The sequence below is a fragment of the Myiozetetes cayanensis genome, unplaced genomic scaffold (genome assembly GCF_022539395.1).
Source record: "Myiozetetes cayanensis isolate MyiCay16 unplaced genomic scaffold, myiCay2020 scf6-25, whole genome shotgun sequence".
NCBI lineage: Eukaryota > Metazoa > Chordata > Aves > Passeriformes > Tyrannidae > Myiozetetes > Myiozetetes cayanensis.
The window spans coordinates 8,970,881-8,988,837 of record NW_026087853.1 but is presented as its reverse complement, the minus strand read 5'-3'; the positions used below and the strand labels follow the sequence as shown (position 1 = coordinate 8,988,837).

The 17,957-nt window shown below is 39.4% G+C and overlaps 1 protein-coding gene across 3 annotated transcripts in view; it reads left to right on the top strand.

The window, feature by feature from the left end:
- Positions 1-17,957, top strand: part of WDR20 (WD repeat domain 20) — a 46,191-nt gene that overhangs the window by 25,218 nt on the left and 3,016 nt on the right. Inside the window, exons 2-4 of one of the 3 annotated variants that reach the window (XR_007631641.1) lie at positions 2,600-2,782; positions 6,898-8,175; positions 9,941-10,007. Coding sequence is in view for 2 of the 3 variants with exons in the window: in XM_050337178.1 (XP_050193135.1) it covers positions 2,600-2,782; positions 6,898-8,175 (1,461 nt within the window). In the remaining variant the exon portion in view is untranslated. The remainder of the gene's footprint in view (positions 1-2,599; positions 2,783-6,897; positions 8,176-9,940; positions 10,008-17,957) is intronic. The other 2 variants (XM_050337178.1, XM_050337179.1) reach the window with 2 other exon arrangements.

Below are 17,957 nucleotides of genomic sequence, written 5' to 3'. Positions count from 1 at the left end.
TCATGTAAAAGCTCTTTTCTGAGAATCACATCTTCCACAAAACAGCAAATGGACTTAGCGGTGAGCTAATGAAATGCTGAGTCCCAGGCGCGATTGGATTTTATGAGTAAGCGCTTTTCTTGTCCTTAGCAAAATCCAGCAGCAACCTTCAACTGTGCAGGAATAAAGAAAATGTCTTCTAGTTCTTATGCTCATTGATTCTACTCTTTCAGTGAAGAGAGATCTAGAGCAAAGGAGTACTTTTGTTCCTGTCGATGTGCCTTATCTCCGTGAGACAACTGTACTGTAGCAGTAGCTGCATGGAAATAAAAGGCGGGGCATCCCTGTCAGTAGAAGCCTGGTTAATTTTGGGTTGAATTAGTTTATTTATACTCCATTTAAGTTCAGACAGATTCTCAGTGCCATCTGGTTCCCAGAGAACAGCTAGAACAAGCACAGCGAAGTCTGTGCTTAGATTTAATTTATCAGACTTTCATGTCTTGCTCTTGTGTGTTACCACACAGTTTCATAAGACGGGGAACTTGAGGCACACCAAAGTTGTTGGACAACAAAAACAAAAGCTGGTAATATAAAACCTTAATCAGACTAAAGAGTGGTATATAGTTAGAGTCTGAACGTAGCCACCTATTGATTCTTTACTGCTTGAGGGATAGTGAGGATTCAGAAGAACCTGGGAATACCGATGTCCTCTGCTGTCTGGGGGAGTCTGTGGTTCTCTCAGTGTTCAAGGTGATCCAGGCTGGGTTCTATTTACTCCGGAATGAATCTTTGGTCTTAGGCATTGGGTCCTGCTGCAACTTTTGTCCCGAGGACAGAACCTTGGATGTCATAGGTTTGCTTTAGTTCTGCATTTATTGGAGATATGGAGGGATGTATCTCTGTGTGTCTGTAGAATGGTGTTCCAGACAGATAGAAATGCTACCCCAATTTTGAGAGTTATCTTTGACATCACTTGTTTTGTAGTGACAAAACAGGACAAGGGAGTGTTACACAGTTTAAGATATAACTTCATGGCCTCTAGGATTTGATCTTTCAGCTTCAAGTACAGATTTACACCAGTCTGTGAGTGCTCCGTGCTAGGCGTGCACATTATCCAGGGATCTCCCAGATGAACTAGTATTCTAGTTAATTTCTCCTTGAAGAGGTAATGGTAATATTCCTTTTTAGCTTATAATGGATCTCTGGGCTCTGGAGAGTAACTTTTTAATCTGCTGACTTTAGAAGTTGTAATACATCATCTCATTTAGGAGTTTTCAAACAGGAGGCCATACACCTGATTAAACTGGTTTATAATGTATGCTGTAAAACATAAGTGCAACTCTAGCACTGTTGTGTATATGTGCTTATCATGCATATCCTGTAGTTAAATTTGCCTTGGAAATGCTCACCTCTGTAGCTAGGTAGGATTTTTCCCTACTGACAAATCTAGTTTCTGTCTGAGTAGCTCCATGCATACCAAGGATCTGCTGCTCTTTAGACCTCGTCCTCAAAGGTTTAATGCACGGAGCAATTTTCTTTTATGCGAGGCTTGTCTGCTCTCTCGTTTATTTCTGGCTCGATTTCCTCTGACTAAAAATGCTGAAAAAGTATATATCAAAATTAGAATCCAGCCCCAAATCACAGCTACATCTGAGGCCTGTAATACTGTGGAGTATCTGCAACTTTCTAATTACAGACTCTGAACCTCATAAATAGGGAGGTTAAAAAAACAAGGTTGAACCTGGTGTATGATCTTGCATATTAAATGTGTGGGGTTTAATCTCTGGATGATGAAAGATTTAGTTGTCTGTTCAGAAGTGATATGGGGCTAAACATGGGTGACACAACTGAGAGAGCATTTTAAATTGCTTTTCTGTTCCTTTTGATTCTTCTGACACTTTAGTGCTAGATCTTCATTTGTTTATATTGAAGTTCCTCAGTTTTGTTAGCACTTATTTTGTCAGAGCTATATTTGAATTCTGTTTTCAGTGTCAGACACACAATTACATTGAAGCTCAGTGGTGTAAAATGTATTTTATAATCTCAGTATCAGCATCTTGAGTCACTGTTCCTAGAAAATGCTCTCCTAGGATCTGGTTGATATTCCTGTAACTGTGGAGAACAGTATTGTATGTTTGCCTTTTATTAAAGGATAGACTTGCAGTTCAAGAACTGTGTGACTGAGAATATGCTATTTTTAATGCAAAATTGGTTGTACTCAATATTGAGAAAGCTGCTGCTAGGAAAATAGAAGATACCTTGTCTCTGTGATGGAATGCCCCTCCTGGAAGGAACAGCCTTCTGGGATCCTGGGGACTCCCAGGACCCTTTGTAATGCTGGGTGGTTGTCATTGGTTTGTCACCTGCTGTAGTTGCAAAGCCAAGGGCAGGTATAGTTCGTAGCAAAATGGAAAAACACAAGTATTGCATAATATAAAGAGAGAAACCTTTATGTAGAGAGATCTCGGATGTCTTTGATAAATAACAAAACTGCTTTTTAAAAAAGTAGTGTTTTGTGACTGCGTAAGTTGTTGCTTGGTATAAATATTGTTCTCAAATAGATCTGGTTATGTGCACGCATTGTGATAAACTGTCTTAATTCTGTTTGCTCTCTTTGCAGGCTGCGGACTTGAGTAAACCAATAGACAAAAGGATATACAAAGGAACACAGCCCACATGCCACGACTTCAATCACTTAACAGCCACAGCAGAAAGTGTGTCTCTTCTAGTGGGCTTCTCTGCAGGCCAGGTCCAGCTTATAGACCCTATTAAAAAAGAAACTAGCAAATTATTTAACGAGGAAGTAAGTAGAAATCTTAACATTGTTGCATGCACTGTGTCTGTGATACTGAAGTTCCTAGATTTTCAAAGTTCTGTAGCTGGCTACATTTACCTGTGTAGCTTCTAGTTCAGTAGCAGCCTTTGTTTTTCAGCTGTTCCATTGGCTTGGAATACCTACCCAAAAATGCTATTTATGAAGGCATCTTGTGGGGTTTAAGATTAAATAAGGACTTTCTGGTTTGGGTAGTACTGTAAGCAGTTGATGACAGTTTACTGATGGAAATAAGGCCTACAGATATAAATGTTGCTGCGTGTGCTCTGCAGTCAGTTGTTTCTGAGGCTTCTGGTTGCCAGTGAAGAAAAGAGAAAAAACACCAAACATTTAAACCCCTACTTAACTAATGCATTATGGTCAAAACGTTAAATAAGGTAAAAATACCAATTTTTATGGTCAGGACGTTACAGTGGAAACTGCCTGTGTTGAGTATTCCTAAAGGCTTGTTTGGAGAAGAGTAGGATATCAAGCTGAGTGCTGCAGTGATAAAGCTGAGGGGTTATGAGGTCTTGGCCATGTGATGTTCCTGAAGGAAACTCTGCATCTGCTTTTTCTGCTGCCATGCAATAAGGAAAGATAGAGGGAGTACTGTGTGGCACACTAATGCCAAGTTACAGGACCACTGGCTCTGCTTATCTCACAGTATTGGCATTCTTAGATGAGTAAGTGTCCAGATGCCAATAAGGAAAGAAATCTCGTAACTGGGTCAACTTCTGACAGCATTTTCTGCAGGGGATAAGCTGCAGGAATTTGTGTGGTCTGGGGGAGGTGATTTTCTTTTAAGGGGTGGGTCTTTTGCTCTTTTGTGTTTTAATCCAGCACTGTGGAGAGGTTTGCAGGTCTCTTATTTGTTTTGTTTGTGGGATTTTTGTTTGTTTCTCTTTTCTTTTTAGAAATTTCAGATCTGGATTAGAACTTCATCTATAAAGTTAAACATTGCTCAGCTTTCAAGCTGAGCAGATATACCTTTCCCATCTCAGAGAGATGTGTTGCTTTGCTCCTTCTTTGTGCAAAGTACATTGAAATATTGTTCTCAATGGGGATGTTTTATAATTAGAACTAATTCCTCCTCAGCTTTCTAAAAGTAGCTACATGTAGATCAGAAGAGGGGTGTTTTTCTTCTTAGCTGGCCTTGTCCCAGCTGCTCTGTCTCTCTGCTTGTGTTGAGTTGAAAACAGTGCTGGAGAATTAAAGTTGCATGGAGTACTCTGATGGTTACAAACCTCTGTATAAGTAGCTGAAATGTTAATCTTAGCATTGTCCTAACGCCCTTCCCCCCCCAAAATACAGCCTGATTTATTCTTGTGTGATAATAGCCTAACTATTACAAATGGGAGCAGAAATGCTTTGAGCAGCTAGTTTCATGTCACAGAATAGCTCCCAGACTCTTGTAGCTGAACTGTAGTTGCCTTTTGTCTGGGCTATAGCCAGGTTACTTCACTGTGGTGAGAATATGTCCCTTGACAGGTGGAAATTTAAATGAGGTGATCTATTTTCTACCAAGCTAATGTAAGGATTTGCTCAGTGCTACCAAAAAACTGTGCACACAGGCTGCAGTTAAATGAGAAATTCTTGTTTCCTGACCTTATCTGCAGTTATAACTAACTCTGATGAAACTTTTATATGTTTTTAATCTGTCAATTACAGTATTGACATTTGCCTTGGACGTGTTTGTGCGTTCTGGTTTGTATCTGAAAGCCATTTCAGAGAAACATTAGTGAGCACTGATGTTTGAGCCAGTTCATTTGCTTCAAGATGAAGGTGCCTGTGGGGTTTTGAATATATTTAGAGTTTAGGTAGTGTTTGAGAATAATAATTTCTTCATAAGGTGGTCTAAATAAGTGTTTATGTTGTTCAACAGGTCTAGCCCTAGTGCTAGAGGTAATAGAATTCACCATCTGTCCTGTTAATAATTTGGTGATTCAGGTAGCCCAAAGCTCTGTTTGGACTATCACCTGTGATAGCATTTATGTGTGATATGTGAAATAACTCAACTTGTTTTGACACAGAAGGTTATGTTAAACATAGACTACATCAAGGCTATTGCATTTTAACTTGTTACTCTTACTCCTTTTTTTTTTTTTTTAAATTCTATTGATGTAGGGACTTGAAAGGCTGAGGTGAGTGATGCTGTGCAGCTTGTGGCTGCCTGCCTAAATCTGTCTGTATCATCAGTGCTACTCCTTCCAGCTGTGTCAGAATTAAACTTCTAAAAGTTATAACTTCAGAGTTTTTATCTTCCTGCTGAATTTAAAGCTCTGCTGGTTGAGAAGGGGATGAGTTGTAGTCACTTGCTGCACATCAACTTAAAGTCCCTCTGCATCTTGTCTCCTTGAGCTGGTCTGTTCTCACTGCAAATTGCAGCTGTCTGTTTTTCAGAGCCTCCTTGCAGTAAAGATCAGGTTTGCAGGTCTCCTGGGCAGTATTTATGATCATGTAGCCCAGCATGATTAGGGACGTCAAATGCTGGTGTAAAAGTTTAGCGGCTGCTCTCACAAGTAGAGGTTGTAACGTCAGACTGAGCTGCTTTAGTAGAGGGGAGCAAGAAACTTTGCCTTTGTTCCATATTAGCAATGAGGAAACTATTGCCTTTAGTAAGCCAGAGAGCTGGTGTTCCCTGTCCAGGTTCTCTCAGTGTGTACAGGTGTGTGCCAGTCTAATTTCTGATACCATCATTATTGAGACCTGAATGATACGGTCAGCGAACACATGGAAAACTGTTTAAAATATCACAACAGAATCGCAGAATGTCTTACTTTAAAGCTGCCATCACATTTGAAGGAAATTTGGCAGATTTAGTTACATCTCTCAGCTCTCAAGTACAATGTGGCAAACTTAACCAGTGAGGCATTACAGGAGAAAGGCTCTCTGGTTTTACACCGAGGCTTGACAGCAGGAAAAGTATAATCTAAAATGGCCAGGTGCTGCTTTCAAGTGACAGTTACAGGCCCAGAACAGGTAACAGTCAATGTAGGATCCATTAGTTTGGGATTTTTCTATATGATAAATAGCATAGCAAGGTTTTTTGGGGATTTTTTTCTTCTTTGTTTGTAAGGGTTTTGTTAACTTGTTCTGGTATCCCTTAGGCTCTTCGTATTTTCATTCTTGCTTTTTGTGTAGCTCAGCTCTTCTTTCAACTTATAACCACTGTGCAAAGTACAAATCTTGAATGTGCTTGTAAAGAATTACTTGTCTGCAAGTTGCAGCTGAGTAGTGCCATGACCAAACTGATAAGTTTCAGAAGTCCACCAGAACTGCAGTAGCAAACTCAAGGAGTCAAACTTTACCTCTCAGTTCTTAGAGCATTGAAGACATCATGACCAGGAGCGTTTCTTTAATGTATGTTCGTTCCTTTGCAATGATGGACTCTATAAAAATGTTTTGCTTTAAAAGAAACTGCTTAATCAGGTGGCAACAGTATTGGCAGGTCCTTGGCTATTGAAAGAAAAGTAATTGGAGGGTGGGGAAGAGTATGTGGTGCCTTCTGAGTTCACCAAACCACGTGCATTTACCTACTGACTTTCCAGCCGGATGATAACGAGGTCACTGTGTGTGTAGCCTTTGCTCCCTGAATCAGTAAAAGCTGCTGGAGGCTCCTAAAGCCTCCCTTTATTTCAGAGGTTGGATTTTTTTTTTCTGATTTCAGGTAAAAACAGAACCTGAATTTATTGTTGTTGTTTTGTAACCTGTTTGCTATGTAACACAGATGAGTAACTGCCTTTTTCCCTCTAGCTCGTTTGGTGCTTTCTTGTTTCCTTTTCAAGCTCTTCAACCTATACAGCGAAAAGTAAACCTAAGAGCACTGCCCTCAGATTCATAGCAACAGATTGGCTTGATTGAAGTATGGTCTGTATGGAATGGGACTGGACTGTAATAACAACCTTTGAAAGTACTTTGTCTGAAAGTGATTTCTTCTTTACTGCCTGATAAGTTTTTGCAAATACAGTAGCATAGTTCCTGTCTAGAAAGTTGAGTTCACTTAAAGTATTGTTCCTCATCCCCCAGAGAGCTCAGATTTACAGTTAATCATGAAAACTTTAATGTTCAGACTTTCTGATGTGTATCTTCTTTGTTTTTCACAGAGACTAATAGACAAGTCCAGAGTAACCTGTGTAAAATGGGTACCAGGTTCGGAAAGCCTTTTCCTAGTAGCTCATTCCAGTGGCAATATGTACTTGTATAACGTGGAGCACACTTGTGGTACCACAGCCCCGCACTACCAGCTACTTAAACAAGGAGAGAGTTTTGCAGTGCACACTTGCAAGAGTAAATCCACAAGAAACCCTCTGCTTAAATGGACAGTAGGTGAGGGTGCCCTGAATGAATTTGCCTTTTCCCCCGATGGGAAGTTCTTGGCGTGCGTGAGCCAGGATGGTTTTCTTCGCGTGTTTAACTTTGATTCGGTGGAATTGCATGGTACAATGAAAAGCTACTTTGGAGGACTGCTGTGTGTGTGTTGGAGTCCCGATGGGAAGTACATAGTGACAGGCGGAGAGGATGACTTGGTGACAGTTTGGTCTTTCGTGGACTGTCGAGTCATAGCGAGGGGCCACGGACACAAATCGTGGGTCAGTGTCGTTGCGTTCGATCCATATACCACTAGTGTAGAAGAGAGTGACCCGATGGAATTTAGCGGAAGTGATGAGGATTTCCAAGACCTCCATTTTGGCAGAGATCGAGCCAATAGCACGCAATCTAGACTATCCAAAAGGAACTCTACAGACAGTCGCCCAGTAAGTGTTACATATAGATTTGGTTCGGTAGGCCAGGACACACAGCTCTGTTTGTGGGATCTTACAGAAGATATCCTCTTCCCCCACCAACCTCTCTCAAGAGCAAGGACACATACAAATGTCATGAATGCCACAAGTCCACCTGCAGGAAGTGGTGGAACTAACCCGGGAAGTAATGGAAACAGTATCACAACACCTGGAAACTCTGTACCCCCTCCTCTTCCACGATCAAACAGCCTTCCACACTCTGCAGTCTCAAATGCTGGCAGTAAAAGCAGTGTCATGGATGGTGCCATTGCTTCTGGCGTTAGTAAATTTGCAACCTTATCGCTACACGATCGGAAGGAAAGACACCATGAAAAAGATCACAAGAGAAACCATAGCATGGGACATATATCTAGCAAGAGCAGTGACAAACTGAACCTAGTTACTAAAACCAAAACGGACCCAGCTAAAACTTTGGGAACACCTCTCTGTCCCCGAATGGAAGATGTTCCCTTGTTAGAGCCTCTTATCTGTAAAAAGATAGCACATGAAAGACTGACTGTGTTAATTTTTCTTGAAGACTGTATAGTCACTGCTTGTCAGGAGGGATTTATTTGCACATGGGCAAGGCCTGGTAAAGTGGTAAGTTTTAATCCTTAATGCTGCATCAAAGAACTAGAACTCTGAATAGATAGTTTTCTTGAAATATAAATGAATGTTGAATATAAAATTTCTTTATGCTTAATGTAAAAAAAAATATCCTCAGAGCCATACTTTTGGATACTGCATGCCATATTTCTGAATGATTTGAAGTGTCTTGGATACAATTATTAAGTATAGTTGCCTTCCAGCAGAAGAAATAAATACTGTGCATCTAAACTATTGATCAGTGTTCTTATACTTAAGCATAACCACAACATGGTGAAAGCTGTTTATGTAAAAATTGAAGTAAAACCTGTCAAACACTAAAATAATTATAATCTTTCTAATGTTTTCTACAAAATACAGCACTCCCAATGAGAGTAGCTTATGAAAAGCTGCTGCTTTTTAAGTCTAATGAGAAATGTGAGCCTCTGAAAAAATTAAAGCCAAAGTGTTTTATTCCTCCATACTTTTCTGTGGTGGCCTGCCATTAATGTGAAACCACTTCTTATTCAAACATCAGGCATTTTATGCACAGATTTGTGAGCCCTGTACTGACTGTAGCTTACGCTCTTGAAATTGTGAATCAGTATTATCAAGAAACTCTAATTTTAGCCAGGTATTGATTTATGTATTTAAGTTAGATAAAATCCTGCGAGCTTTCTCTGAGTAGTTTCAGTGTTCTGTTCCTGTCAGGTTTTAGGCAATTCGATCATCGACAAGCTCGTGCTTTTGATGGCACCTGTTCCATCAACTGAACCTACATTAAAACCTATTACTAGTTCTAACTCTTGTTGTTAATGCACTTGAACACCTATAAAACTTTATTTTTTCTTCTGTCCAATGTATAGCAAGCTAAATTTTTAATGACGCTAAATGTGGTGATTCTTTTATTAAAAAGTACTTTGTGCTACAGTAGCTCTGTCTGCCAGCAACAGTTCAAAGGAACACGGCTATGAAAACATTGCCAGAGTTGGTCTAGCAAAAAAGGACCATTATTTTTGTGAAGGTTTCTGAAAGGGGATGTAGATTATCACCTGAAGTAAAAGAGATTATCTGGTAATACCTGAATACTGCCACCTTGGGCAACCTAAATGAAAATCTGTTGTTAGGTTTTAACCACTTGGTTCATAAATCTGACTTTTGAAGTGGAGGTACTGTATATATTTAGATACCACATCTTCATTGCTATAAACTTCCAAGTAAAACTCAATAATTTTTCTTTAAACATGTTTATATAATGTAGGTTTCTTTGAGATGTTATCAAATTTGTCACAACATAGGCGTATGCATAGAGAGCGGTGTCTGCTCTGCATCTTAATACATATTTAAAGGTTGAATCTAAAACTAAAAATTGTAAACCCTTCTCTGGGGAGAAGGGAGGAGGGTATTACCTAAAAGTATTTTTTTGTCTGAGAACTAGAGATCCAGCATTAATGGGAAAAAAAAAAAAAAAAAGAGCACTCCCTCAAAATACTAAACTGTTTAAAATTTTTGTCCTAAATGAAAATACTAAAGCAGTTATACTTTTGTGGCTCAGTGCACTTCACATCTTATGAATTAACTTTAGATGCTTACAGCAGTGCCTCAGATTGCTATTGTGAGCTGTATTATCTTTTGGTTCTAAGACTCCTTTGCATACTACTAAACACTACATTGTTACATTTATTTTCAGTGGCTGAGGTGGGTTTTGTTAGACTGAGTATAACTTAAATATTTTTGTGTATTGACTTTGATTTGGAATGTGACATTTCAAATATTTCAGAGATAAAGTATGCAGTACCAAAAATCAGGATTTATGTATTGGCCAATATGGAAAACTTTAATTACAGGTAAGTAATTTTCATGCTGAAGTTATCACTTTCAAAATTAATATATTGCACACTGATGTAAATGCCATATTGTTTAGGATGTATTTACTTAGAAATTTTCGAATTAATTTGTTTTTCTGATTTCACTTGCATTTCTAGTGAGCTCACTCTGCTGGTAAAAACTAAATTTTGATGGCATGTTTACAGGGCTTTGATAGGAAAATACTTGTGCCAGAAGGACGTTATAAGCATCCTTTTTGTTTATAGGAAAGCACTTAATTTTATTTAATGAGAATTGTCAAAGTATAAAACACTCACGGTGGTGTCTTTCTTACTGGGTTATATACCATCATTTCTGTTTCTCCAGCTGCTTTATCCTAGGCTGTCCCATTACTCTGGGGTTTAAAGTTGCTATTTCTAGTCTTCCTTTGAAATATGGGTCCCCAAATGATCTTAAAACTCTGTCACTTTTTCGTCTGCCAACTCTGTAGAGGGAAAACCTCTGAGTCTTGCTGCTGTTTCCATCATTGCCTTCAAAAGACCTTCAATAAATTGATGCCACTGCCAGCCTAAAGAAAGAATTGGATGGAAAAGTGAAGGAGGCTTGCTGTGTCTAATCTAATTCCCATTTATTCTACCTTTCCCTCTCCTTTCCAGTATCCATCAAAAGACATGCTGGATAATTGGACAGTGTATAAGTTCTGTTTATTTTTCTGGTTGGGCTGGTGCTGCCCTGAGTGGAAAATTAATCCAGAAGTGTCTCTTCAGCCATGATCCTTATGCTGGTCGATAGGCTGTGCAGTGCTGACAGTGCCCTGGCAGTTGGTTTATAAACCTTCCAAATTATTGCTTCTGTGTGTCCCAAATCATACCTTGAGCTTCCTCACGGGAGGTGCCGTTCTGGCACTGCACTTCCAGAACTGCCGTGTGAAATCCCAGTCAGTGAGGTGAAGTGAATGGCAAAATTCAATTAGAAGCAAGTTGGATGAGGCTCAGGGTTCATTAGTTTCAATTTTTGGATCTCATTTTTTGTTAGCCTGTTTCTGTGGAGTAAGGTTCAGGTGGTGAGAAGAACAGGTTGCCTTAACAGGAGTATGAACTTTTCTTCTCAGTGTGGTGACAATGAGCTGTCATCTCTCACCCCTGCCTTTCCCAGGCCCTTTCCCAGGTAGGAAACCTAAATAGGGTTACAGAACTCTTGGATTAATCTGAAAACGTAGCAAAAGTATTTTAAAAAGCAAACGTAGCAAAAGTATTTTAAAGGAACCAAGGTAAACTTTATGTGCTCTCTTTGTAGCTACTTCAAACTGAATTACAGGATCTGCAGAAGCAATTAAAAAAACCCCAACAAAACTCCCCAAAAAACCGAAGTAACTGGATATGCAAAACAGCTTTTCTCTGAACTTAGTGGTCAGAGGCACAGCCTGTGTGATTTGTGTTTGACTTCAGAATTTAGTATTCACCGTCTTTGCAGCGACTCCATTTTACGTGAATGAAAGTTGCTGATGAGTTTCCTGTGTGAGAAAGCTCGAGGTAAGATTAGCCAGAAGCACCCCCAGGTGAAATGGCAGTGTATAACCTAGCAAGAGAAACACGCTACCACTTTGTAAAACAAATGCACATGGAATTTATTTATTTGACTTATTGTACAGGAAAACTTAAGACTTAAATTATAACATCCTTGAATTTTCTAGTTAACTACAATTGTAGTACAGTATCATGTTTTAGTATGATTTCTGTTTTAGTGAAAGTACTTAAAACATTCATGTACTATATTTGAGTGAGACGAGCAGCTATACATACTAATTCTTCCTCAGTGGAAAGGAGCATTTCATCATTACAATTGAAGTTCAATTGCTGGTATTTAAGTACTATCAAATAGATTTCTTTCAACGTGATACGGTATCTGTATAAACTTCAGGGATGATTATAGTAAAACTGAAACACAGCTCTACGACTTCAGGTTACCATGCGAAAATTTGAAGCTTTCTGTGATGTGCATAATAGCAAAGTTGCACACGGCCTACCCCCATTATCAGGGTGAATTAAAGCCTAGTACACTGGTGTGATATTTATAGCAAGGTGTGTGTGTGTGTGTGAGTGAGGAGGTGTGAGTAGTGGCTCCAGTAAAGCCAGGAGAGATCATAACCCTGTAAAGGCTTTATGATTAGGATGTCTGGACTAGGAAATAACATGACTTTTACTAAACACTTTCTAGAAAACCCATGTTCTGAATTATCACCTCTTAAAATTTGAGTATGTACTTGGAATGACTGTATATGTCTGCCCCTTTAACAACATAAAGCTACTAAATTAATATTTAAAATGCTGGCCTGCTTATGTTACAATAATAAAATTTGTGTCAGTTAATTTACTGTCAATTTACATGTAAAGATTAAAATATTTTTTCTGCATTTTATGATTCTGTATACTGGAGTTTGTTAAAGATTGACATGTTAGGTGATACTGTACAAAATTGTATTGACTACCTTTAGTGAAAATCAGAAGTAAAATTCATATGTATTTCCTTTTTACACTTCCATCTAATTTCTTGACAACTTGAATAAATTTCATAGAGCCTTTCTAACATGAACTATTGTTAATTTAACTGTTGCAATAATTAAGCTTTAAGAAGTATTGTTGGTATATTTATAATTTTAAGAAGATCATGTTTGTTTCATACTGCTTATTTTTAGCTGTTCTATTGTCACTGTTACAGCTGAAGAACTTTACTAAATACTTGACATTACAAAATAACTTGCTGGGGTTGTCCTCTGTATACTGATGTTAAATAAAAATGTGTGATTGAACTGTAAATGTAGATAACTTTCAATAGTCCTTTCCACATTTGAGTTTTAATTTATCTTGCAGTCCTTAGGTGGTCTTATGCCATCACACTGTGCTGAGCAAATGGCCACAATGGAACTGTTAACTTGCCATATTTTAAAGTCAGAAGTTGTTGGCATCTGTAACTGCTCTGAGTCAATGTTTCACTTCATCTCAAGACAATGCAGATGTTTTGATGTTTAAATCTTGCTGATAAGGTCATGTCTTATGATAGCTGTTTTTTTAGGACTAGAGTAACATGTAACAGAATACTCACCAAACCGCTTTTTGAGCTTGTTTAAACTCAGATCCAGTAGAACACAGACACGGGTGTGTTCAGATTCTCTCTGCCTGTCAGGCAGGAGCTGGGGCAGAGCGTTGTCATTCCTTCTAGGACTCTACAGGAGCTCTTTCCTCTAAGGACTCTGGTGCAGGGTTTGTTCTTGATTCCAGCTTTAGATCTTGGTGTTTTACCTAATGAATGCTGAATTTACAGCCCCGAGGATGTGGCTCATACAGATGATTCAAGTGAGCCAGAAGTAAACTACTGTAAAACTTTGGCTGCAAAATTTCTCGGGAGTCAATTTCAGTGAAGACTTAAGATGTTCCCCTTCCATTTGAGGGACTAAGGATTGTGTCACCCTTGCAGCAGTGGTTCTGTGTTAACTGGTGAAAGAGCCACGCAAATGATATTTACTAAAGTGTTTCAAAGGAATTTTTTGGATTTTCAGTGTAAAAGTGAGTTACTTTGGGCCCAAACTGACAGGGAGGAGTGTTTGTCTCTTTATGCAAAAATACTCCCTAGACTAAAGCTGAGGGAATCGTCTTTCTGAGGTGAATTTGAGAACTCTGTGGTACTTCAGAAGGTATTGATTGACCGCTGTGATGATCTATACATAGAACATAAATGTACATTTAAGAACAGCTGCCAGTACAGGAACAAAATGAAATCTGCTTGAAAGCTTCTGGGAACATCCATCAAATGATGCAAGAACTGCTTGGTCAAACCAGTTTCTCTCAAGTCAGTGTGAGCCTGAAACAAAACCAGCTTCCACAGGGTTTGTGGTCAGAGAAGATACTTGGCAAAAAGATGTCTTGGAACATGAAGGCTTCATCTTACTTGTCTTTAATAGTGTTGCACAAACTTCTCAAGGAAATAACTTGTATGATCATGTTATTTTCTGGGGTTTTAAGCTGGATTTTAGGTAGGTGCTGGTCAACCTTATCAAATTCATTCAGTTCTTTTCTTCTGCTAAGACCATGTTCGTGTTACAGCTAACCCAGATGAGGTTGCCTAATTCATATGCTTTTCCCTGGTTTATCTCAATTTTGTTATTTTCTAATCTGAAAATTTCACACCTTACCGACTTTTGTAGTTTGAGGAAACTAGAGAAACTGTGAGCCCACACTACCTGTGTGAAGGTTAAGGTCCTGTTGTTCCAGGCAGGTCAGATCTCTGCTGGCAAAAGCCTTTTTAGCCTTTTCCAGCACACAAGTAGTTGCATCTTAACTTTTTTTTCCCCTCTTGGATGTGCCTATCTTCCATTCAGCAATCATACACTGTTCTTGAAGTCATCTTGCCTAATACCACTGGACAGGTTTTTAGTTAGTCTGCTGGGTTTCTACCAGCCTTGACTTTGCTTTTTACTGACAATGAATAAAATGGTGACACAGGTCTGTTAGGAAAAAAACTCCTTTATGTACACACAAAAGAAGTTGCAAGTGAAACCTTCAAGCCACTACAGTCTTTTATAAGGCCTGGTGTCAAATGGTTTAAGCACTTATGCTTTTCTGTAATGCTGTTAGAACAAAGAAAAAAAGGCAAATGGAAGACAAACAATACATTTAAAATCCCATTTTACAAACTGTGTAAAGCTTTGCTGTACCCCCTAAATCCCATACAATTTGTTGCATGTTATGGGAATGTTCATCATGTGCTTTCCTGAGCATTCTCAGTTAAGCAATTTTATCTCCATTAGAGATTAATATCTGATTTAGTGAGTAGATGCTGTTCAGAGACTTTTATCGAAATGAATCAGCATTTATTTAACAAGAAACTGTTGGAGAATTTGTTTGTGCAAACCTTAAAACCAGTTCAGCTGATTTGACTACGGAAGTTTAAACAAATGTGAGAAATCTCATTCTGTTCTTGGCATATTATTGCTGAAATACTGTAATGGATGTGGGCTCTTTTGTCGAGCAAAGGTCTCAGTCGAGGTTACTTTGCTAATTACTCCACAAATATCATAGTTCTGGACAAGAATAAACTACCCATGGAATATTTTCAAATAATAAATTCCCGTTATTTCATATACTGGGATTAATAGAAATGGTTTAACAAGTCAGTGCCATTTTTGTATGGACATTTGTTAATTCAGCCATATTTTAATTGGTTTAATTGCATTAGTGAAGTGTTCTATGAGACTTTTTTTTTAACACTGGATTGTTTGTTGCGTTGAACCCTTCATTTTTTCTACCTTTCAAAACAGAAAGTAGAAAGAGGAGCACAGTTTGTCATCCAGCACATTCCTGAGAGCCAGGGGAGCTGTTTCCCTGAAGGAGTTGCTCCTGTCCAGGGTGAAGGGAGTGTGTGCAGAGAGCCCTGTGAAGGAGCACAGAGATGTGCACTTTCCATATCTCGCTCACATGTCCAAACTTGCCGTTTATGATTGCACCTTTGGCTCCAATTAAATCTGTTCTAATTTAGACGAAGAAAATATTAACTCAGGAGTTACTGTTGACTTTTTTCCTACTTAGAAGTATCGTAGTATCTTCCTCTTTTTTTGTTTTTAATGCAGCAATTACATGCTGATCTCTCATAGAATTAGTTTCTGTTGTGAAACCTTATGTTTTGTGTCTTTAGAAAAAAAGCCAGACTTTTGTCTGGACTGTATGTGGCATTTTAAAAAAAATACCCCACTCCTGCAATCTCGTGAAGTGGGAGGAGAGTTTGTCTTTGCTGCAGGTCCTCAGACCACAGCTCTGAGTGCCCTGAACCTCAGGTGCAGGTGACTCTCCTGATCCTGTTTGTTGGGGCTTTTCATTCCTACCCACACAAGCCTGTTTTTACCAGACATGCAAAGTCCTGTGTGTTTGAGGAAGTCAGAGAATGTGTGGACAAACACGGATAGCCCCAGCAGACACTGCTGAAACAGCCTGTGTTCAGTACTCAGTGCTAATTGATTGAGGATAAGGGACACCATCCTCTGAAAGCTGTATCTGCCAGCTGCAGTGTCCATTAAGATGGCAGATGGGACAGCACCCACTTGGAGGACCCTACGAGGTTGAGATGAACAGTGTTTTATCAAATTCCTGCACTGTATCTCATAACTCCTCCATTTCCCACCCCCTGCTAGATTCACTTGCTGACAGACTACTGCTACTCCTGAAACACTACATTTGTTTCCAAAACCTTTTTGAGCAGTCTCTTAATTTGTCAGTGCTGCTTTCTCAGTGGGCTCTGTTTGTCCCAGAGCCTGAAGCTGCTGCAGAACCCTGCAGAGCAGTGGCTGCCACGGCTCTGCTCTTCCATGGTCCTGTCACAGCTGTTCAGTGGGGCAGCTCGCATGTTGCCCCAGTAAGTTGCTGCAGCTTCTGTTCCATCTTTTCCCACCTGCTTGACCAGACTGGGTGGGTCTCATCACAGCAGGCACTGTGCTCTAATGGCTTTACTCTTTCCTTACAGACAGGGGCTTTTTGTATTTTTTCATAACCTTACCCATCCTATTATTCCAGAGAACACAATTACAGCTGTTCTAGTCCCACACCCTTTGTATTACAGACCAGACTGTTATAGGGGAGCTTTTGTATCAAAAGAGTAACTTTATTTGAGCCCTCACTTGCTTTTCTAATGTTTTTAAAGTTTCCTGTTACACCTGACATAACCTCTTTCATAGCCTTGCTTGGAAGGCTCTGGTATAATGGCAGAATTCTGTACAATCTTTGTTTCTCAGGATGCATGAAGAGCTCTCACCATTTTGGTGAAACTTCTGTGCCTAAAAACCAAATTCATATTCTTGCTTTTCTCGTATCTAAGATGTCTTCTGAAATTAAGTACTTGGAAATGCTCACAGACTTTCTGGTCTCTCCAGTGCGAGTGAAGTTCTGAATGGCCCTTGTAGCCTGGTTCCAAGTTTTAAGGCAGGACTTTTTTTCCATCTGCAGGAGCAGGAGGATATTGATCTTGAGATCATTTCCACATCCGTGTTCCTCTGGCTTGCCTGCTCAGAGTTGCAGAATTAATTCAGAGCAAGGACTGAAATATTGGGAGTTCCTAGGACTCACTGAAAGCCCTCTGCACTGCACTGCTGCTCTTTAAAGCAGAGAGTATTTCTGGCCTGGGAGATGAAACCAGGACTGAGTCCTTGTTCCTACGTTTGGAACTTGAATTCCAGGCTGGCTGGTAGTTACAGAGAATAAGGCACCGCATTGAATGTCAGTATGTGCTGCCAGTTTCTAGAGGAATTCCAGGAAAATGAATGACTCTTCCTTTTGTTTCCCAACAACTGGTTGTGTTACAGTGTAAACCCAATACTAGGATAGTGGTTATTTCTCCCTCTCTCTAGCGTGGTTATGAGCCTGTTGAAAAAGATCTGATGTCATGCCATCCCTAGTGCTTCCTGTGTGCTTATAAAGCACGTATTTGCATATGAATAGTCTGGATTGCTGATTTATTAAAGACTGAAAATAATACCTTTGGACGTCTTTTTCCAGGGTACTTGAAAGTTGCTTAGTGGATGTAATCTTCTGGCAAGAAAGACCTTCCAGTTGCTGCTGGATTTAATAGACTTGTGAAGAATGCTTCAGTAATGAACTAGAGAGTTCTGATTCATCCTCATCACTTTCCAACAAAAATTCCTTGGTAAAAAAATTCAGAAGTGCTTCAGTGGCTTGTTTGCTCTAAAGTTCTGCCTTCTTTCACCATCTAGTCCTTAACTAATAACTAGGAAACTTCTTGTTCTCATGAAATATGCAGTATCTTTGCACAGCCTGAATGTCAAGTACAAAGAACAACCCACTTCAGTCTACCTCAACAGTGTGAGAATCACAAAACCCCTGCGTAAACAAGTACAGATAAAAATAAGTGTTCATGTTCCTTCAGGTGAGATCCATGGAGGGCACCAAATGAAGTGCCACATCCTTTAT